This window comes from Molothrus aeneus, chromosome 9 (genome assembly GCF_037042795.1).
Source record: "Molothrus aeneus isolate 106 chromosome 9, BPBGC_Maene_1.0, whole genome shotgun sequence".
Taxonomy (NCBI): domain Eukaryota; kingdom Metazoa; phylum Chordata; class Aves; order Passeriformes; family Icteridae; genus Molothrus; species Molothrus aeneus.
The window spans coordinates 22,521,407-22,544,806 of record NC_089654.1 but is presented as its reverse complement, the minus strand read 5'-3'; the positions used below and the strand labels follow the sequence as shown (position 1 = coordinate 22,544,806).

General features: G+C 41.6%; 1 protein-coding gene across 1 annotated transcript in view; it reads left to right on the top strand.

The window, feature by feature from the left end:
• CRB1 (crumbs cell polarity complex component 1) overlaps positions 1–23,400 on the top strand; it is a 100,336-nt gene that overhangs the window by 5,055 nt on the left and 71,881 nt on the right. The window contains exon 2 of the mRNA XM_066555632.1: positions 21,816–22,400. Within this exon, the coding sequence (XP_066411729.1) occupies positions 21,816–22,400 (585 nt within the window). The remainder of the gene's footprint in view (positions 1–21,815; positions 22,401–23,400) is intronic.

Here is a 23,400-nt window from a genome sequence, read left to right as displayed (position 1 = left end):
AACTTTTTAATGAATGGGTCAGATAAATATCTCCCAGAGATTGTCTAGACTGCTGTCTCACAGCTGGTGTTACACAGACCCCAGGCACCCAGCACCACGCTGGGGGATCTGTGAAGGCCTCAGAGGGCAGAGCCCCAGAGAGGCCCAGGTGGGGACTTGTCCCAAGGGCTGTGGTGGCACTGAGGCTCCAGGGCAGCTCAGGAACAGCTCTGGGGCAGGCTGAGCAGATGGCTCCCTTCCCTTCTGCACAACTGGGGATTATGTGCTGTGCAAAACAAAGGCAGCCCTGAACTCAGCCCCCTGTGTTGCAGCAAAAACAGAATTATTGCCTAAATTTCAATGAGAAAATAGCTTACTCTCATTCTTTGAGACATCAAGACCTCTTATTTTTGGTACTCTAGACTTAAAATAAGCACTTTGGCTACTGAAGGCACTGATTACAATGAGAACAGAAAGTACCTCCATGCCAGAGATAATGTAGTTTGATTTCTGGCTTTTGGAGTGAAATCACTTACATTTTCACTTGCATTTTGAGTATACTTGATATGTTGACAGTATGAAGCAAGAAAATATAATTAATGAATGTATTATCAATACCAAAATTTTCATAGGCAGAAACCTGAGAAGGAATGAAAAACATGGATTGCCTGCTGAACCTGCCAGCTTCTCACTTCATATAAAAAAGCAATGCAAGACTGGAACTTACTGCACAAAAACAAATAGCAGTAGATTCCTAGGAAACTGTTCCAACTGGCCATTCTGGATACAGTGCAACAAATTTACATTGGAGTAGGAGTTCTGCTTTATCTAAGAGAAGTTTAACATTTGATTTTGATGGCAGCAAAAATTACTTATTTATGAAATATCAAGGTTTAAATAGATATGTATCCAGCCAGCTACAAAGCAATAAATAAATATGTCTTAGTCTATGTCACTTAAGTCTCTCTAATAAGTAAATTAAAGAAACAGCAACCTAAGTGCCTTTGATACTGTCTACAGGGGTTTGCAGCCAAAGACCTCCCAGGGATACTTCTACTTTTGGGTTTGTTTTTATAATTCACATTCCAACATTAAGAAAAATCTTTTAGACAATGCCTCAATCTCTAGGCAAACTTGAATATTCCCTTTGCTCTTTGTGGTGGCCTAAAAATGGACAAAAGGCCCATTTTCTAAGGGAAGCCTTTAAAGCTGATTGACTCATCTGGAGCAAGGAGATAAGTGATACATATTACTTTCCAGATTGATTTCACAGATTAATTTGTTGGTTTTAGGGACTGACATGTTTTGTCAGTTCTCACTGTACTTCTCTGTTTCCTCAGCCATTACCAGGGCTGAATTGTGGAAGCCCTCTCACACCAGCAAACAGCAAAAAACACCCAACAACCCAGATAAACCCTTTTCCAATGAGATTCTTATCCTTACTTCATATTGATTATATCTTACTCACCCATAAAATGGGTCAACAGGAAGCTTCTTCCATCTTTTGACAAAGACTGCAGCTGACAGGGCCTCTGGGCGGGCACCACGCAGCTGCCACTGCAGCTCTGCAGGGCTCCTCCAGGCCCAGCAAAACATCCCTCTCCAGGCATCAACAAAGCAAGGCTGCTGCAACTTCAGGGTTAGGCAGCTTCTGCCTGCCTGGAATCTTATCAGCGGGGACAGAAATCAGAATATTTCAAGGGCTAAATATTTCTGTGGGTAGAAAAGGGGCATGGGCTGCTAACCCGTCACTGTGTCCCCTCTCCAGCAGCCAAGGATCAGGGCACTTGCCTGGTGCATCCTTCTGTGCTGGGAAATGCTGTGCCTGAGTAATTGTGGCCTGGGTTTATGCTGGCAGGCAAGGGGAGAAACTCCTTGCTTCTTTTTACTGCTCCTGCTTGCCTGCCCAAGGCTGAGCATACTGGCAGCCTAGTGCCTTAAACTTTTCCTTGAATAATGAGACAGACAAAGCATCTTTATCTGCATTAGCCAGGGGCTTTGCAGACAGGACACATTCCTTCAAAGTGCACTCAATCACACTGATTGAGATCAAGGCTGTGAGTAAACAAACAAAACTTTGTACTCCTCTCTTAGAGCTCAGCCATGGACACAATGGCCTGACAGTTCCTTTGCTGAGGTTTCTGAGAGGTACAACTATGTTGTTGTATACTGTGGTGCTACCAAAATCTAACTGTCCCCTGAAACAAAGGCCAGGGATGCTCTAATTCACATCCAGACTGCCAGGGAGGCTACAGGCAGCATGAGAGGCAGTGTACACTGGCCACACTCTTCTCTTGACACTTCCAGTCTCCCTTGCTGGGGTTTCCAACAGGATTATACAGAACACTTCATTAGCTCTTTCTTCCACAAGAAGGGCCCTAGCTTTGAATTTGACTGTGACACATTTCTTTGTGTCTTTGAATGTGAGCTAGAGGACTTTGAAAACAACATAATTTGACAGGAAGCCAAAGCAAGGACACAGAATGACAGACAGTTATCAGTCTGCAAGGATCCAAGCAACTGCAATTTAGGTAACCTGCACTGACAGCAGGGAACCCAAAACCCTCACTGTAATCATGCAGCCTTGAAAAGACATTTGTATACAGCAGTACTTCAGAGGTGTTTAGCCAAGCTTTGTGGCAATTTGTAGGTGCTTCCAAAGCAGCTTTGGTACCACTCCTGGTATGGCAAACCATCCCTGAGTGCCCACACAGCTGAAAGAAGAGATCAGGCTCTGATATCTGCAGTGAACAGCCTGCAGTGCAACTCACCACCCTCCCAACAGCTGGAAAGTGTGCCCCTGAGAGTGTGTCTGAACTAATACACATCACCTTGCTGCTCCTTGGGCATCAGCTCCTTCCTGTTGCAGGAAGGGTGCAGCTGTGCTGGCTGTAAGAAAGGCAAAACACTACAGAGGTCTGACATGGTGTAAAGAAATCCTAACTCTGCCTGCTCTTCTCCAACAGCCCCTTAATTTCCTTTGATAACCCCATAAATAAAATACAGAGAGAAGAGGCACCAATCTTGTGAAATAAGCAATCAGAGGCTGCATAACAAAAGAAACGTGCAATGCCAGTGAGGAGAAGCCAGGGAATGACACTGATGTATCAGAGATTTCATCAGAGCTATTAAATGGGATGAAAATATGCAAGGCCCTTGTAAACTCTTCTTTTCTCTGTTCAATCTTAAAAAGAATTCTGAAAGCAAGCCCCCACTGATTCCCACCATAAAATGTGGGAAAATATGTGTTTGTGGAATGATAATCCAAGCCTTTTTGATCCCCATCTGTATATATATTTGGAGAAAAATGCAAGTAGGTGCCTCTGCAATGCAGCTGCAAAAAGCAATTGTCTGCCCATCTTTTGTAGGACTCACCAATTCAGTTTTTCTAACTAAACCCATCCCTTCTCTCTTATTAAATACAGCTGACATTTGTAATTCAACTTGTAAGACTAATGGTACTGAACATTTTGCAAGCTTCAACCCATGTAAAAATGCCCTCAGTTTGATACAACAAGAACTATCCATTCTGTTTTCTCATGAGTATGTCTTAAATGTCTGATTCAATTTAGTCTAACATCTTCCCATTTTGGAGCTCATGGAAAAGTGCAAGAAGATTAAAGTTACTAAAATCAATTGCCATTTTCACATTCCAAAGGCTATTTCCAAAAAATATTGTGTTTCCTAAAAAAAACAAGTGGGCAACTTGGGATTGCCACCATTTTTCACAGTAGTGAAGTGACAAGACTGAGAGGTGTTTGGAGCAAACCTCTAATGGAGCTAAACAGCAGAAGGCAGGATTGACACTGAACACCTTTGAAGGATCTGGATATAAAAATCTTTCCAGCAAACAGACTGACCTAATGATCTGACAAATGATAGAAAGGAATAAAAAGGGGAGAAATGTAGCTCTCTGCAGACAGCGCAACAAAATCAGATCTATTTTTACAGCGCTTCTACTACAGCCTTAAAGCCATAAACACTCCATTCTTCATTTTGTTTGGGGAATTGCCCACAGATTCATGCAGGCACTCTGTGTTTCCAGAGATCTCTGTCAGTGTTCTCTCTGCCCAGGGACAAAGGAAAATACCCTAGAGTGGCCCTCCTGTATCCCCAGCCAGCACCTCCAAGCTGGCAATGGGTTGCTGCAGTCACACAGGCATTTGTTGCCTGGAATTCTGCTATTCCACAAAGAACCTTGAGCAGAATTGATTTCAGAGGTTTTTTTTCTGGTTTAACTTCCTAAGTCCTTTCATTTTATGTTATGTCCAGCAAGGACTAGCATGGCTTTGCTTATGAAACCAGGAAGTCAGGGGTTGTAATCGAGAGTGGTTTCTTTTCAAAGAGATGGAGAATCATGTTTTTTGAGATGTTTGAGATTTTGAGGTACTTTGATTGACTGGCAATCAATTACTCAGCTTGTTATATTCCAGGTCTTAAACTAAACTTTGAGGGAACTGCATTCTTCAATACTATTAGAAGCAAATGGAGACTGTTATTATACTTACTGAGGTTTTTGTACAAGAGATAAGCAGCATCACAAAGGTGTTTGCATCTTGAATTGCACAATTTCTTCTTTGGGCTAACATAAAAACATGTTCTAGAGGGCACTCAAACAACAACTGCCAATGCTATTTAATTGTGCTTCAGTTTCAGACAGATTGTGTCAACATTTCTACAGACAGGGGAACTCTTTCCTTACTTTTATTAGCATAACTGCAAACACCCAGAGAGCTGAGAGATGGATTTTCCTCTTTTAAATCTGCTCATCTTTTATGCAAGGGCTCTGAATCAGCCTGAAGAATTCTGGGTCTTCATGGGTGACTGCTTCTTTTCTACAATCCCTGATGAGCACCAACACTTTCATTAACCACAGGCATGTAGTTACACATGCTTACAGTAAACCTGGCTTTCCAAAGATAAGAAATTTGTACTAAATCATTAGAGAAAGTTCCGAGAAGTAGTCACATCATAGGCAAAGGGTGCTGAGCTTTCTGCTCTAGTTGATGCAATGCCTTGGACTAGATGAGCACCAACAGTCCCTTCCAATGCTTTCTGTACCATGTGAACCACTTGGGTTTTAGCTGAGCCCATTACTACAATGCTGGCAAAGCAATCACTTCAGGGAGTGGATCAGAAGTGTTGTCTCACCAATTCTGACACATTTTTTACTATTCAGCAATAAAAGGTCTTTAGAGTTTGTTGGATGCTGGTTAGTGACAGGAAAAATTGCAAAGTGGAAAGTATGAGGGAAGAGACTGCAACGTATGCTTCAGACTCCTTTTGGGGAAAAAAACCCCACAAACAAAAAATCAGTTACAAGAATCATTTAAAAAAACCCCAAAAAAACAAAGAAGAAGTCTCCACTGTGTTACCACTGTAGTGCAGACTCACCTACTAAGTAGGGACTTAGTCCTCACTTCAGTACTCCCTCCAAAGTAGTAGGAATGTGAATATGGCCCTGAATAAGACCCCATGCTCAGAAATGTACCCAGATATTAAGGATGAAAACAGTCTTAACACAGAGAAAACTCCTATGTGCAGAGCTTGAATTCTATAATGAATGTTCAGCTACCACAGGGACATCTGTAAAACTTGCCACTTGCCTTTAAAAAAGGTCTAGTGTTCTTAAAATCTTGACCTCAGTGAGAGGTCCAGTGATTCAGCCTTTCAAACTGCAGTCATGCCCTATTCCAGCTATTACATGCCTCATTTCTGTTAATCTTCTCTAATTAGTTCTGCTTCTCAAGTGAAGTCTTAGAATCTAACATTTTCCTGTGATAATACCAAGGGCTCTGCTTTCATGTTCAAGGTCAGTCCAGCATTTCACCTTGTAAAACTCATTTGTCCTCCCTGCACTTACACTTGTACCTTGAGTTTGAGTTTAGACATCAGTTTAGACTCTGTCAAAGACATTTGCTGACTTTAAAGTTATCCTTAAAGCTGTGGTCATGCCCAGCAGAGTCATACAAGTGTGAAGGAACAGACTTCTTTCAGATTCTTTCTCTTCCCTGCAAATATGCAGAGAAAATTTCTCTCATTAAAATAATTTCAGCTTTTCCCTTATGAGTTATTTTGCATGTTTTACAACACATCAGCAGATTGGGCCTCAGAGCCTGCAAGGAGGCACGTGACATTTGTATCGGTGAGAATGCAGAGCTGAGAAGGGCAAGGTGAACACCTTGCTTGCAGTGAGAGTGCTGTGAACACAACCCAAGTGATCTCCCTGTTCAAATCACTAAATTTAGATCTTGTGTTTCTCCCTTCATCTGCTATACACACACATTAATAGAGATAGGTATTAGCAGGAGGACACACATAGAGTTTTCCAGATTCTTCTTGTGCCTGAGAGATCTGTAATATGGCAAGCATTTCTTTTGTAATAATGGCATTACTGTTTACTCACTCGTATAACAAATGGAGGCACTTTTGGTATGTCCAATTTCCATTGCTGACTGTAAGAATTCACATATCACTCCTTTCATTGATCACTCTTAGCTGCCTCTTTTGAAGGGACCAGGTCACTCACCTGCCATCTCACAGGCCTTCCTGTGTGAGGACTGCAGAGATCCAGCATTACTGGAGCCACAGGATGGCTGAGGTGTGAACACTAATGGGAGGAGGCATCTGAGCCCCAGGCAAGGATCACACTCTTCTCCAGCTGATGCTCAATCCAAAATGGCAGACTATTTTTCAGGTTAAAAAACCTTAACTGGGCAAGGGGGAAAAGTCAGCCTTCAGTGATACATAACCTAGGCTACAATCAGTTTAAGCAACTTCCTTTGAGCATTGCTGCTGCAGCTGGGGATAAAATTTGCCAGGTCACCCAGGCTTGATGCTTTTACTCTTAATAAAAAAAATGCTGTCATGAACTAGAAATAAGCATAAACCAGCAATAGAATAATGGTAGAAAAGCAAGCATTTTTATGGTTCAGTTATTTCATACGCAAAAAATAAAAAATTCTGTTAACTTTTCAACCTACCTCCTTAAAATAAATGATAATAAATATGTAAATGCAATATATGGAAAATACTTGGCCTTTTCAATGTTGAATAGTTAAAACTTAATACTTGTATCTGAAATTATAATCCCTGAAGTATTTGGTGGAGTTTATGGAACTGTTTATGATTTGATTTTTCTTAAACCTCTCCAGTGGGATTTATAATGTTATTAGAAATCATTGACAACAGGGTGTCTGTTTTTCCAGAAGTGCAATATATTGGCAAATATCCAACTAAACCCTCTTACATTCAATTATCCTGATGTCCAGAAAAAGGACAGAAATAGTACAAAACCCTTTTATTCTCCCCATCTCTAAGGCAGCGGAGGAAGGAACAGCACATGCACAAAGACCAAATTCACAGATTTTTCCGCAAGACCAGCACCTAATTTTAAAACCTGAAAACTGTTCTAAAGGTTAGCACTTCACTCTGCACAAGCCTTCAGTAGAGATGTACTGTAGTACAGGGCTTTGGTACCAGAATTTAGCCCCAGATGAGCTGCATTTCTGTACTTTGCTCATCCTTGTGACAATGTGTCACCTTTCCAATGATATTTCGGAAAAAAAAATACACTGCGGAGGTAAATCATGCCTTAACCCTGAACTGATTTGGGAACAGGACACTCAGCACCTTTCAGTGCTGACTGTCCACAAGCAGAGGTCTTGTCTCATGACACCTAATAAAATGTCTGGTAATCACATCAAGTGGGAAAACCCTTCACCTTCCCCTCAGTGGGCAATGCAACATCTTTCCTCCCTGAGGTACACAGCTTAGAAAGAGAAAAGAAGCGTTAGGGAGCATCACTGAGGAGGTGACATGGGACAAGAGTAATGGACAAAAGACATCCTCACAAACTGCTTTTCTAAGTTCTTCTTTACCTCCAAGTTGTCATCCAGACATGTTCCTAGAGCAGTAACTTAATTACCTCCACTTTATCCTCTCTTGCTCAGCGCATGGTGACAATGATTTTATCGTGGAAATATTTTCTCTAGAGAGCACTCTGAGTACTGACAGCTCTTTTCTCTTTCCCTCCCTCACACTGTCACCCTTCTATATTTGCCTTGACACTGTCTTCACATTGCCTTGACATTGTTCTGACAGTTAAGAAAACTCAATCACTGCAGCAAACAGCCATGACAATGTGGAAAAGAAAAAGGAAAAGTGTTATGAAAATTGTTGAGGAACTGCAAAGGTTTACAGGCTAGTGAAAACAAGATTTTGCTTTTTCTAAACCATATTCCTAGTGAGTTATCAATAAAAAGCTGACTTAAGAAAGTCTTCAGGCAAGGCTGGCAAAAGTCATCTCAAAAGTCATCTGGCAGTTGTGGATTCTGTACCTGAAATTCAGATTTCCTAGGTAACAATCCCTCTTGCTGCCATCAGGTCAGGTACATTGTGGGAGATACTTCAGCCCACATCCTGGGGAGCAGGGATGCTGCATTACTGTGAAATGCTGCCTTGGGACTCTCCAGATACACTTTCTCCCAAGTATGCCATTCAAACTGGCATCCCTTTTGGGGCAACCAGAAAAGAAAGGTGGCCACAGGAAAAAAAAATCAGGTTAGCTGGAGCTTTAGTTCCCTTTTAATAATTAAATCAAATTTTGTTTTGTTGGCTCACAAATTAGAAGAGAGAAGCCTAGAAAGAAAGCATTGCAAACAAATGCCAAATGTTCTGATAACAGGTAAAAAAGCCAGCACAAAACCCAGGGTAAGTTTAGTACCTATTTCTCTGCTTGAATTAAACTTCTGAGCAACTCCTTAACAGGGTATAGTATGGACATACTAAAGTGCTGTACTTGACAAGTTAAGCTTTGTGATTCAACAATTTGACAAAATTACTGTTGATTTGAGTAGGAATTCTGATCATCAGAAACCATGTGGGGAGGGTTGATGGGTTTTATTTTGTGGTTTGTTCATTTGATTTAGAAAAGCATATATAGTTTTGATACTAGTTCAAATTCTTTGTAGCTACAAGAACACCTAGGTAATAAAAAATTACCTAAAAATTTACTTTATACTATCTTGCATGCATACAATCTACATCTTAACTGAAAAATGCAGTTAAAGCTCATCCCTTGCAAAGTAGAAGCTCATCAACACTGCTCTGTAGGGCACCTGCAGTGTTCCCTGCAGGTCACACAAGCACTGCTTCTCCAGGAGGAGCATCTTCTCCATTACCTCAGATTCCTCAGATTCCTGTCTTCTCCCTAAAGAAATTAGGGAGAGAAGCCATCTGAAGCTTATTCCCTTTGCCTCAGAGCCCTGGGGACAGCAGGGCTGGTGGCCAGGCACTGCCCCTCTCCTCACAGAGAGGCTCTTCCCCAACACCTCCCAAACTGCAGGGCCATCCTGGCATCCAAGAGCCAAATGAGGTGGGGCACAGGCTGCAGGGCTCCATGAGCCTGAGCCCAGTCCCCCTCCAGGTCCCTGAGGCAGGAGGAGCAGAGCCCTGCAGGTGCTGATTTGTAACTTGCTGACAGACCTGCCCCTGCACACCCAGCCCAACAGGAATGGGACCCACATGGCTGGGGAGAGAAGCCCTCTGCTTCCTGACTGCAAGTCAGGAAATCCTGGATATATCTCTGCCACACATTGCAGTGTGAGGAAAACGTTAGTGAAAGCTTCTTATGAGACCAGAACGTACAGAAATAAACCCCTCTCAGCCAATTAATACAATTTTTGATTACAAGGATGAATCAACACATGCTAAGAGTAAAGTGAACGAGCACATATGCAGATTGATGCTCACCTGGTTAACTTTATGGCTAATTTCATATGTTTAATCATGATAGCCAAAGTACAAGTAAGAAAAAACAGAAGAGAGGCAAAATTAGTCTAAAGAGTCAAGGCAGAAACAATATGCTCCCATTTATCCAGAGAGAAAATTAAGCTTCAAATGCTTCTGCCTGAAGCCACTTGATGAAGCATGGTCTTGATACAATTAAGAAAATGGCACAAAGGAAAAGTCTCCACTAAGTGCAGATGCTTCTGAACCATAGAATATAGCATTTCTTCTAATATTCTAATATAATATTTATTCTAATATAGCATTTATTCTAAATGCTATATTGGGTGGTTATACTGCAACTACTCTGGCAAGCTGAATGACAAACATTTTGGTGCTTCCTTCCTACACTTTTATGTCTACATGCTCCCTTTATTATTAATGGCATAATATTTGCTACAGTAGGCTATCATGGTCAAATCAATACCAAAGTGCCTTGAAAAGACACCAGAGCTGAACCCCTAATTAAGTACAATATTTTGTTCCTTTTAAATGAGACACTGTTGGAGGAGTACAGTAAGAGTGCCTTGTTCTGTTCAAGGTATCTATAATTAATAACCCAAGTGATCAAAGGAAGTGTGATCCTAAGAGGAAATGGCTTTTGAGGATCCCTAGGTATTAAGTACTGAGAACTACTTCCCAATCTGTTCTGCAGCCTCTCAGCACACTATGATGTGTGATGCCCTTTGGGATGATAAAACAAGCCCCATCATAGATCTCTTTGAAAAAAACTGCTCCCAGCAAGATAGTCGCTAGATATTAATCACTTATTCATTATTGCCATGAAATCTTTCTTAATTTTTTGCCCGGCCAGACCCTTACTGTCACACAGATCTCCTTTATTTATTTAGCATAATTTAATATAAAGCAAGGCAGGATGCTGCCCTATAATGTACCCTGTACTGGCAGGTCTGGACTGGTATTGTGAGGAAGGCCCCTTCCCCCAAAACTGGGTATTCCTTTTGTTTTATCATTATTGTATGGCACCAAAGTTTATTGAGATAGACTAAGCACCTGGATGTCAAGCTGTGGAGGCTTTATTTCCCTGCTCCTGCTCGCTGATCTTATTTTCCACTCCCCAGCCACCACACCACCAACAGCCAGAGCTCTCCCTGCATCTTTAGAGCAGATTTGTGTGAATCAAAAATCCCCTGTCACTGCAACAGGATGGCTGAATCTCATATCCAAGGGAAAAGCAGGCCAGAGCAGCATCACTGTCCTCTGGATCATCCTGAGGAGTGTGAGCACTTCAGCAGAGCACAGAGGCATCAGTGCTGCCCCGTGGAGCCACCGCTGGCATCGTATCCTGGGGCTACAATTACTGCAGGCTCACTCACCAGCCACACCAGCTTACTGTAATCTCCCATCCCTGCCCTGGAAACACAAGTCTGCTTTGGATCAGGCCTCAGAGGAAGAGAAGGAGAATGCATGGAAAGAAAATCTGAGGCAGGTATGGGAGAACTAGGAAAGGAATGAGAGATGAGGAGTTAGATCTACCTCTTCCCACATTAACAAAGGAGACTATTAATGGGGAAATAGAAATTTACAAAGCCTTCAAGAAATTACTATACTGATTGCTAGTGGTGAATAAACATTCATTCATTTATTCATGGTTTAAAATTTTTCATCATTTTACTGGCAAAAATGGTACTGATCTAATTTTGATAAATGCTTGCTGGACACCTCTTCATTTGTAGCAGATATTTAATGCCCTAGTGGCAGTTGGTTTTATTCTAAAGCATGCCATCACATTAAGCTTTAGCAATTTGACTTTTAGTGATAGTCTTCTAATATGGAGGGCTTATTTCTTAGCATATTCCCCAAGGAAGGCTCCTGGGAATACCCTGATGCTGGTGAATATTCTGGTTTTGTTTTACTTCTACAGTGAAGCATCTTAAAAATGTTTAAGAGAAAAGTATCCCTAATTATACAGTGGGTTTTCAATACCTACATTTCTTTTGGGTCAGTCTCTCCCCCTCAGTGCTTCTGAGCCTGCTCTGGAAATAAAAAGTGGTAAAACCATGACACAAATTCATTCTTGTTCTGCTACAAGACAGTAGAGGTTTTAGGATGCTACAATACAGTCTGCAGGTCAGGAAAGCTGCCACAGATTTTGTGTCAGAGCCATGGCTGTGTTCAGTTTCATGGGTCACTGGAACCAGTGTTCCAAAGGCCAGCCCTCTGCAGAAGTTCACATGATAATATCCTTCTGCTGGGCCTGGGACTGATTTCTGTCTGTGTGAAGTTGGTGAGGGCAACTTGTGCAGCTCACAGACACATCACAATGATGTGTCATGGCCTTGGCTCTGAGGGGAAGCTGCCCTCAGCAGAGGGGCTCAGCAGGAGAGCTGAGGAAATTCAGGCTGTGCCAGTTCCCCCTGACACTCCAGCCTGTCCCAAAACACAGGAGGCGTGGCTTTCCCCAAGCAGTCTTGAAATCCCAGTTGGTAATTAGTTCATGCAGAGCTAATTGTAGGTGATTTCTATTGAAAATAATTTAGCACATAACAGAAAGGGCTGGAATGTGAACTCTTCTACAAAGTTCATGCTGGAAAAGCACGGCCTTGCTTTCTGTGTACTTACTGCCCATTGTAGCCACACTGAAGCTTTCTTAAGCTTTCTTCTGAGTCCTGTGGCATTTAAAGCACAGTGCACTGCATCTCCAGCCACATAATGCTTATCTGTCCCAGAGCTGATTACTTTTTTTAAGTCTGAGGAAACAGGAAAAGCAGCATCATGATTTTGATATGCTGTAGTTTGATGTCATCAGGAACATCTTGTCCTCATTTGTGTTACTGAGAACATACTGCAGGCAATCTCAACATCTGCACACATCAGGACTTGGCTTTACACCCAGAGACTTTAAAAGAGTTGCTCCATGTTACAGGCTGCTATGATACATTTCTAACAATCAGGGCTTAAAGCTTATCCAGTTATGACTCACAGAAAGGAATCATACCTGGGTCAGCATTACAGACATTTGAGGCTACATTTTAAAATCACAGCACCTTTATGTGCCACTGTACTATCAGAATCACTACTTCATGCTCTTTTCATATTAAAAAAGGAAAGAAGTAATGAATGGCAGAACCACAACTGAAGGAGACTGAAGAGGATGTCTTATAATGCCTTTCAAATGTAAACAACACATAGAATTTGGACATGAAATCAATTTTGTACTCAGTTTTAGCCCCTCTACTGGAGGGATTCTTAGCAGCATTTGGCAGCATTTCTGAGTGCCTTTTCTCTCCTGCATTAGTGGCTGAGCACAGAGGGAGCTCAGCTGCTTGCATGTTCCCACCTAAACCAAAGCTCAGCCCTGCAAGTCAACAGTAGCTGGTCTGCTTGAGGGGCAGTATCCCCAGCTCCTTCCTGAGGCTCAATTCAGGAGGAGCCAGAGGCTCAGTGGCAGCTGAAAGCCTCTGTCTTACAAAAATGCCTTAAACTCTCTCCAGACTCCAGAGAAGCTGAGAGACCTTGTGTCTCTCAAGGTGAGATTTGGCCTTTTCAAGAGACAAACTGCTCCTTTGCTCTGTATTTTCCACCATTTGGAATTCACACAGAAGCAGGAGCAACTGGATTTCACCTAAACTCACAAACTGACAGCTTTATGCTGTGTTGCTCCTGCTGTGTTCCTGAAAATCCCCCCCAATACAGAGAAGGAGACCATGCTCTGGTCTTTCTGCAACCCTTTCTAGCTCTGGCACCACTTCCCTTGTTATCTTGCCAGGTGTACACTTCATCCTTCCTTCCTAGCCCAGCTGCAAATACAGCTGGTATCTTCCCAACTGCAAGCACTCTTTCATCTTTCCTCTTCCCCAGCAGCACTTGCACCCCTCAGTGTGTTCTGATACCAGGTTTACAAACAGCAGATTGTGCTTCTATTAATTTCACAACATTAATGTAGATACTTGTGGCTTTAGGGACCAAGGCAGCAGCAACACTTTGCACAAAGGCACCACAAATGCACCCATCCAAACAAGTTCATCTAGGCATGCCAAGAAACCTCACCAAAGGCAATCCAGGATAGCATTTTAAAGTGTAAAACATAATTCACATGCCTAACTAAACCACTAAGGTTTTCTCTCTTTATTTCTGGCAAGACCTTTCATCTCACAGGAGAGAACTTTACACCTGTGGCTCTGTATCCTGAGTTATATGCTAAGGATGTCCCCAGCTTTAATGAAGCCTTAAGAGAAGTTCAGGCAGGAAAGTTGTTGATTGAATCCAATCCTTGGGACAAAGAAATTTAATCCACAAAATCACCAATCTTTCCTATAAGCCATCAAGCTTATTACCTAAATAGAATTGCTTCAGATTTTGAGCAAAATTAATTTTCTATGCTCTTTACCTCTGAAGAGCAGATTTGGCAAGTTTGAAGCTGGCCCACTACCATTGCTGCTCACCTATCTATTTATCTCCTATGTCCCTGTGGGGACAAGTCCTGTTCTGTACTATTAAGAATAAATTCTGCTGTGTGACCTCAACTAAAAAAAAATAAATTCAGCACTTCTAGAGGGACAAAGAATACCTCATTATACTCATATTGCTTCTCTTCTGCAGATTTAGAAGATAAAAATGAGGACAAATATAATGAAAATCTTAAAGGGGAGAGCTACATTCAGAGAGAGTGTGTACAAGGACTGCACAGCAGAAATCAGTTCAGTTTTCTAGATCTGTGTCCACATCATTTACTACAATGGATATCAGCTGCCACCTGGCCTGATCAGCCACTGTTCTACACCTTACACAAACAAAAATACCTGTGCACAGTAAAAGCAGGATGATCACTGCACATTACCACCTTAAACTGCAGTGCTTTAGTGCTAAACATAAAGGTAAAGAAGCAGAGCATAAAGTCTTTCACTGTCATTAGAAACCAGTCTACTTGCATTGCTAGTAGCAATGTGCCTTGATGTCCAATTGAACCAAAAATCCTCCAAATTCAATGCATAGGAGCCCTGTTGAGCTCCTGGGCCTGATTCCCCTCCTGTTCCCAGCACAAACACTAGGTATGCTGCCAAATAAAGTGAAAGCCAAAAAATCATTTACATTTAGAAGTAAAGAAGGTATCTACCTCATTTTTGTTTGTTTATTTGGGACAGCTGGTGCCACTGCTGTGGTGCTCAGTGAGGCAGTGGGGGCAGCTGTAAGGGTTGCTGCACTGCTCATGGGGTAAGGGAGTCTGGGGTGGCACAAATGGTAAAAGGCAGTGAAGGACAATGACAGCCAGCAGTAACTGCCTTTATTCTCAGCAAGTCAGTGTGAACCAAAAAGTTTAGAGAAGAGTGAAATGAAGACATTGGTTTAATAACCAGTTCTGTCATTTCAATCACAAATAGCATTGCCTAAACAACATTTTAAAATTTTAATGCCATTCCACTGTTACTCTTACACTAATATACCATACCTTTTCTTCAGAAAATAAGTTAATTTACTTTCCTTGATTTTGCTGATACAAATGTACCTAAAACTGAATTTGGCTTTTTTGATAGCAATGGAATATTTGTGTAACCACCTTTTTTCTTTCCTGCCTGTGTGTGGTGCTGGTTACTATGGTAATAAACGTGACTCAAGATTAAAAGCCTGAAAGTGGTTTCTATAACAACATGCTAGGATGTTTTGGACACACAATTGAAGTTAAGGATTCAGGATTAACTCTTTACGACCACGGTATTTGCAGACACAACAAGTGCTTGTTTGTTTGGCAAAAGTTTGATCATCCTTTCCCAAAGCAGGATTTTCCATGGAGCAGATTGAGTAATAATGATTCCAGCTGTGGATAGAGCAGGTAGGGCCTGGGGGCTGGTGATTTCCTCACAGGTGAAACGTGCAAACACAAGTGGCACCACAGTGACTACAAGCTGCCCAGCACAGTGAATAATTAAGATGGTAATACAAATGTACTGGGAGATGGGAAGGGGTAAAATGGTATTAGCGCAATACTTAGGAAGTTTGAGACCGTGCAAAAACTAGAATTATTTGTTTACGTGGAAAAGCTATTTTGAGGGCTTAGACAGCCCCTTACCTGGCTCTGTTTTATCCAGAACGTGGTTTCCTGTCCTTTCCTTCCCCATCTGGCAAATGCAGGAGTGACATCTCTGCCTTTCAGTCCATGGTAAAGGCACCTGATTCCAATCTCTGTCCCCACTGATTATGCAGCTGTGCTTATATCTTCCCCAGTTCCTCATCATACATCAAGATTGAACATCTATCTGCACACCTTTCTAAGGCTGTCTTTGCAGGGAAGTTATTGTCAGAGTGATGAACTGTATTTTTTGTGTCATGATGCACTGCAGACAAATGGAGAGAGGATTAGTTACACCAAAGCCACGGCTCCTCAATGCAGCAGTAAATGCCTTGGGCGATATTTTAATATTTCCAGTTAAATGATAATTATTTCAAGATCTCAGTATAGTAACAGAGCTTGATATTTCAGTGACACAGATTCACACTCTTGTTTTAAAATCCCAGGGGCAGGTTTCAAACAAGTAATGAGCACGAGCATTGAAGGTTCATGTTTCTGACTCCAGCCACTGGGCTATCCAAATCCTTGCTACCATCATGTTATCCTGTGACTTTTTTGGTGAGCTGATTTGATCACAATGTAAGCCTTTAGCTGTGAACAAATGCTGTATGCTGTTTTTTATTCAATAGAACCCAGACTGAAGTAACAGCACTAAGAGAAGCAGTGGTTGCTTCATTTGTGATCTAATTTTCTTTCTAGCGACTGACCACCACCAAGATGTCCATTTTATATGCCATTCCAACAAATTTTAACAAACAAAACAAACAATCCTCCCCCCCCCCCAAAAAAAAAAAACAAAACCAAAACCAAACTCACAGGTAACATATTTTCTGATGTTGAAGTTGGGATGTTTTTATAGAGCCAAACATCTCACTATTGCAATTCAATCCTTCTTTCCTAAGGGGTGTTTCTTAAATTTAATCTCTCAACTCATAGACCGGGGGTTTTTTGCTATCCATTTTTTCCCCCAAAATGTATAGCTTAGTAAATGGTCAGGTGTTGTTGTGAACTGCCTTATCTGCACTGGCTGGAGTAGCTTCCTAGTTTTAATTCAAATGTGTAAAGTAATAACTCATTGTTTAAAAAAAAGGAAAGGAAAAAAGCCCTCCAAGCACAGTAAAATCATCAGTGAGGGTGAATATATGGGTATCAAGGAGTTCTCTATCTTATCATAGATTTTTTTTTCCCCTTAGAAAATAGACTGGCTCTGTTAAGAAGGTCAGAAAATCTTGCAGCATATGTAAAAGATTCTGAAGTTGTTAGTGTTGAGAGCTTCTGTGAAGCTCAGAGTCCTCCTTCAGGGGCAGAAGGCATATCTGAAGAACAGCACTGCAAATTACAAGCAGCCTTCAGGCACGATCAGATGATTAGCAAAGTGCAGGCATGGCCACAGCCATGTGAACTCTGGTTCAGAACAGCGTGATTAGCAGTGATTGAAATCTGATTTTAAATGCAGCCACTGATTATGATATTTTACCAACTCGTACAAAGAGTTGTGTCTTGAAAGAACAAGTCTGTGCTGAAAGACATTTCTGACACAAAGAGCCCAAAACAGATTGCAAAGGATTTATCTGGGGGCTTTGAGTGGCTGAGATTGCGAATTGTCAGAACTTAGAAGAATATTTTGAAAAATGGACATGAACCCACTAAATCTCTGATTCAAACAGGATCTAGGAAAAAAACACTCGAAATTGTCAGGAAAGATATGCAGATGAGCTTTTCAAAATTATTTGCTTTACTGAGGAACAATAATCAGATTATCTGTGCCAAAATGCTTTGGCCATTTCAAAGTCCCTGCTCTGTTTATGAAAAGTTTCCCTAATTCAATTTTGGCCTTCTATCCTCTTTGACATGCATTTCTAACATCATAAAAATTATTTTGTATCACTACAGTAGTTGCTGATCATTCAGAAGCCTTTACCAGCCAAAATCATGCATTTTTAGTGCTTATTAGCTCAATTATTCATACACTAACAAGATCACGTCAATGAGTTTAAATAATCTTATCCAAGAGCAAAAAACCAAAGCTAAAACTGTCTTTTTCTTGGCATTTCTTATATTAATTTATGAGTGCCAGTTCCTGTAATAGCTGCAGGTATGGCCATGTTTCTGGTAGTATGGATGCTGTGCCAGTAGATGGCAAGCTTTACTGCAAAGAATTTCACTGCCAACCATCTCATCTGCATGTCAAGGATTTAACCATGGGGCAAAACGCTTGGCACTAAATCCTCTTGTAATTAGATTAAAGTACCACTGTTTATAAAGAGACTGATAATTACCTCAAGTGTCAGTCAATGTAAATCCAAAGCAATCAGCATTTTGTTTCCATTTTTCCTAAGTTATATAGGAGTTTTAAGACTCTGTCAGAACAAGGCATTGCTGAAGTGACCTTAATTGCTTAGGAATGAAAAACAGCTCCTCTGCACATCTGAGGTAGAGCATGAGGCTTTTCCTCGTTATCCTCCTGCAACCTGGCCAAAAAACCAAGCTCCACTGAAACATTTCTGTCCCTTTGCAGCTCTTTCTGTGAGTGCAGAAGAGAATATTCCTTAGGCATCTGCTCAAACTGAGACAGTCTTTGCATCAGTTATCACACTGCATCACAGGGCATGCAGGAGCTTCCACCTGCCATACTCTTCATCCTCCTTCCATGCAGCTCTGAGCTCAGGAGGTTCCCAAATCCCTCCTTCCACATCACTCCAGAGCAGCAGGGAAACTCAGTTTCCACAGGGCAGCAAGGGAGGTAGTGCAAATAACTTACCTGAAACAGGTGGGAAATTGTGTTAGAACTAGGAGTCCAGAATCCAAGGATTAGCTGAAACACTCACATCATTCAGGAACATGACTTTTTAAAATAAAAACATCATGGAAATGTCCAGGTGAACTCCCTACCATTTGATAACCATGGTGTGCCAACTGCATACCACTGATGATCACCTTTCTGACATGCAGTTTTGCTGCTGAGACAAACTACTATAGAGAACCCTTAAAGTCTTGGTCCCAGCCTTTAAACTACAACCAAGCTGAAACTCAGCATGATTATATCTCTGCTAAGACCTTCAGAACTCCTGTGCTCCTCAAAAACTACACAAATCATAAAAACCATGGCACAGTGCATTAGAATAAAGACAGAACACCAAAATGTTGCTGTTTCACTATAAACTTGTCACACAAATCAGACAAGAGTATCCTCTACAGAATATTGGATTTATTGAATTGTCTGTTGGAGATTTCTGCATAAGAAATTCATTTTATAAAAGCTACAAAAGTTGAAATTAAAACACTGCTTAAAAAAATCCAGGAAATGTTTTCTGTGTTTTTCCCATAGTGATGTCACCCTGCAGACAAATTGGCTGCCTTCACTCCATACAGACAGTGCTTTTAGGGCTGTCTTTCCCCTTCCCTCATTTTCCCTCTACTCTTACTGCCTCAGAGAGCTATGAAGCTTTTTAACCAGTGCTCACTCCTACTATCAAAACTGCAGACTAGCAAACACATCATGTCCTCACACAGTCATTATAACAAACTCAGCCTGTTGCATGCAAATTATCTCTGGAAAAGCAGTAATAATTAACTAAATTGCTTCTCAGGTCACTGTGGTCCTGTGTAGGAAAGCACTCGCATGATTGACCTCACCTCTTGTAGCTTACACAGTACAACAGTTAGACAACATTATAACTTGATCGTAATTAATTTCTTCAAATTTGCAATGTTTCCCCAAACATGCACTTTAATGAATGTTAAATAGGTACACAGACTGAAAGGAAAGCTCTCTAAAGTTGTGCAAGGAAAACACAGGATGCAGAAGTTCCTAAGGAGCACAGTTTTGCTCATTTTAACTGTAATTAATAGATTGCAGTAAGCTCTGTATTATCCAGGCTAAAGAAAAAAACTAAATGCATGGGCAAAGCACAAAATTATGTAAACCAGGACATGAGAACATACATGAGAGTATGCTGAGGAAGAGAAAGGTCTGAATTACTGCTGCCAGTGGTGCAGATCAGTACATGTGACCAATATATTGAATTTTTGCATTCAGTGAGAGCTCTGAGCTGGAGCAAGTGCAACCATCACTGCATCAGGATGAAATACCTCCTCCCAAAACTGATTATTAACTGGTTTGGGGAGGGTCATTTTAAAGACAGGCTAATCCAAAAGTACTATTTTTGTCCTGTTTTCCTTCAGAGAACATGAGGTAACACTCCAGTTCTCCTGCTAATCAATGTTAGCTTGCTTTCTATGTAATCCTTAAGACCACTGTTGGTTTTTAATCACAGTGTCACTGTTGCTATCAATGTTACTACATAAATCTCTATTCCCCTTGCTCAAACAAGTATTAATTAGTTATCTGGCTCAGAAAATGTACCTATTCATGAACATCAAGTTCATTCAGACTGGTGCTTCTAATTCTCAGAGGCACAGCTGCTCCTGTGTACACCTCAAGTCAGAAAGCACAACAGTCATGCACAGATAATTTTTAAGCCTTTGCATTTATTATCTTAGCGTCAAACCTACACAAGCAGTCTTTCCTAAGTAGTTAAGCCTTCTGATACTTTCTTCCTCCACCTCCCCCTCCTAAGAGAAAAACAGATTAAATTGTATTATATATTAAAATGCACACCATGGAAACACACCATGTCAGTTTGTATTCTCTGACACTCCCCTGTGGTTGGTTGGTTGGTATCCTCAGGGGACCAACCCTAGCTTCTCCCTTTTCCAGGGATCTGTCCCAGGCCTTTATCAGCATTGGTCTGACCCCAGTTATTGGAGTCTCCATCTCTGCTCACCTCTTCTCTTTCAGTGCCCCATCTCCATCTCTACTGGGTCTACTCTCCTGAATCTCAGTTCAGGAACTGGGAAGAAATTAGAGACTGCTGGTATATGTGTCTGAATTCCTCTGAGAAGTTCAGCTCATCCACAACACCCTGCTTGCACAAACACACACTGTTCTGCTGTTGTAGAAGACACATACCCTTCATATATCCAAACAATACTCCAGAATAAAAGTATAAAACAAATAATAATAAAAAAGATGTTTACAGCACTTACATTTAGATAATTTAATGCAACTTTTGTGCTCCAGTTCATGAGTCTTTTTTTTACAAACTGCCTTCTCTCCTAAAGAAACATTCAGCTCAAATTCACAGTCTTGGCCCAGATCCAGCTGCTTCAGTGTATCCCAGAGGTGGATTCTGAACAGTGCTGGTAACAGCTCACCCTCCTTGACTGGGAAGTGAGGAGTAGCTCTTGCTATTCTTCACAGCTGCAAGGCAACTCCAAGTGGCCTTTAATTTCTGACAGAAGCTCAGTTCCCAGAGGGTAAGGAAGTAAGGAACATCTTTGCACCATGTTCACCATGTCCTTCCAGCCTTGGAGGCTGGAAGGCTCTGACAGGGCTGTTTTGCATCTCAGGTGTTTGGTAGGTTCTTTGTGGTGGAGATGCCGTACACCTGTGAAATTACTATTTATAAGCAGCAAATCAAAATGAAGGTGCCTGATGGTTTGAACTGTTTATTTGAGCTATAACTGCATCTGAGTAATTTAGCTTGTGAAACCCAATGCAAAAAATCATCCACTACAAAAGAATGGTACCACCACAGAAGTGATATTGAACTAAAAAAAGGTGGTCCATCTCCTTTCTGTAGTAACAAAAACAGAAACAAAAACCTTAAATATACCTAAATGTGTTCCATATTGTTGGATATCCATTGACAACAACCAATATTGTCTCAACTATGCTATTAATAAAGTGTTAAACAATCCTGACACTCCAGACCATGGTTGTTGAAAGAGGCAAGAACAGGAAATTACAACTTACTCGCGTTTTCATAATTGTTTTCATTTAACATTCATTAGTCCACTAACGCATCACACAGTTCCAGTCCCGTTTTCTTCTCAATAGCCAGCGACTGAAGCTGTGGGTTTTCAAGCACAGTTGTGTTAAGAACTACACTTCTTTCACTGTTGGTTACTCCCAGTGTTGTGGAATTCCTCAGGATATTTTGTATTTCTTTCCTAGAATCGCTTTGCATGAGGAATGATTCCAGGTGCCTGTCAAACTCTTGCCAAAAGAACTCTACATGTGTTGATGGTCATAAAGATGACCCTTGCCTTTGTGCAGACCCATCAGCGGACAGTGTGGAGGAACTCTGCAACAAAACCTCCAACCCTTGCTCCTCCAACCCTTGTCTGCAAAACTCCACCTGCCTGGGCTCTGCTGGGAACCTCAGCTTCCCCTGCAAGTGCCCTGCTGGGTCCGATGGCCCTGCCTGTGAACGAGCTGGCAGTGAGTGTGACAGCAACCCGTGTGAGCACGGGGGCACGTGCCAGAGCAGCCAGGAGGGGCCTACGTGCCTGTGCAGTGCTGGCTACACGGGCAGGCTGTGCGAGAGGGACGTGGATGAGTGCAGCTCTGAGCCGTGCCGCAACGGGGCCCTGTGCCGGGACGGCGTGGGCCACTACTCCTGCTACTGCGTGCCAGGCTACCAGGGCAAGCACTGCGACCTGGAAGTGAACGAGTGTGCCTCGGACCCCTGCCTCAACGGGGCCACCTGCCTCAACCAGATCGGGCACTACGACTGCATCTGTCCTCTTGGCTACACCGGTAAGCCCTTTTCATTAAAGCAACTTTTCCTCTGGGTCGTGTGGAACCATCATAACTCACCATCCAGGTTCAGCTCCCTCACCCACACATGTATTCAGCTATAGCATTCGCATTCTCTGAAAAATCCCTTCGCCCAGGATTTTTCTCCTGGGAAGCTGAGAAGCCTCAGAGAAAAAGGAAAACAATTTTTATCTCATTTGCTTCTCCTGTGTTGTGTTCACATGTGTGATGTGTTTGGAGATTGGTTTACACACAGGTGATTGCTTCATTGGTTTCTGGTGAGAGTTGTTTTGACTCATTGGCCAATTATGACCAAGCTGTGTCAAGACTCTGGAGTCACAAGTTTTCATTAGTATCTTTTTAGCATTGTGTAAGTATCCTTTCTGTATTCTTTAGTACAGTTTAGTTTAGTATTCTTTAATATAATATAATATCATAAAATAATAAATTAGCCTTCTGAGAACATGGAGTCAGATTCATCATCCCTTCCTTTGTCGGGAATCCCTGCAAATACAATATTTAGCCATATCTGCATTACCACCTTCCCTTCAGCTTCAGCACCAGTGGCTGATGGTACATTCTGGATAACCACATCACTGTGAACTACTGATACCAGAAAGAGAAGGGTTAAAGAAATCTCACATCCACCAAAATCTACATAGCAGTTTTGTGAACACCAAGCTAGGTGGCTAGGGGGCTAGGTGGACTTTGCTTTTAAAAGAAACATTCTCAAAATGCTCTCTTCAAAGTGCTATATCTAGTTTTTTTCTGAGGGTCAAAACCTATGTTGGACAGATTTAAAAATTAGATCCAAGTAGACAAATTCTACTCTAAACTTAAGACATTTCACATTAAATTACTCTCATCTGCCCTTCCCAGAAACAAGGGACTCATTTGCAAATAGAACATTACGTAAGTTACATGGACAAGTGTTATGTTCCCAAACTGCCCATTTTTTGATAATCCCATTTTACGTAGCTCCATTTTTGAAGTACAGGTG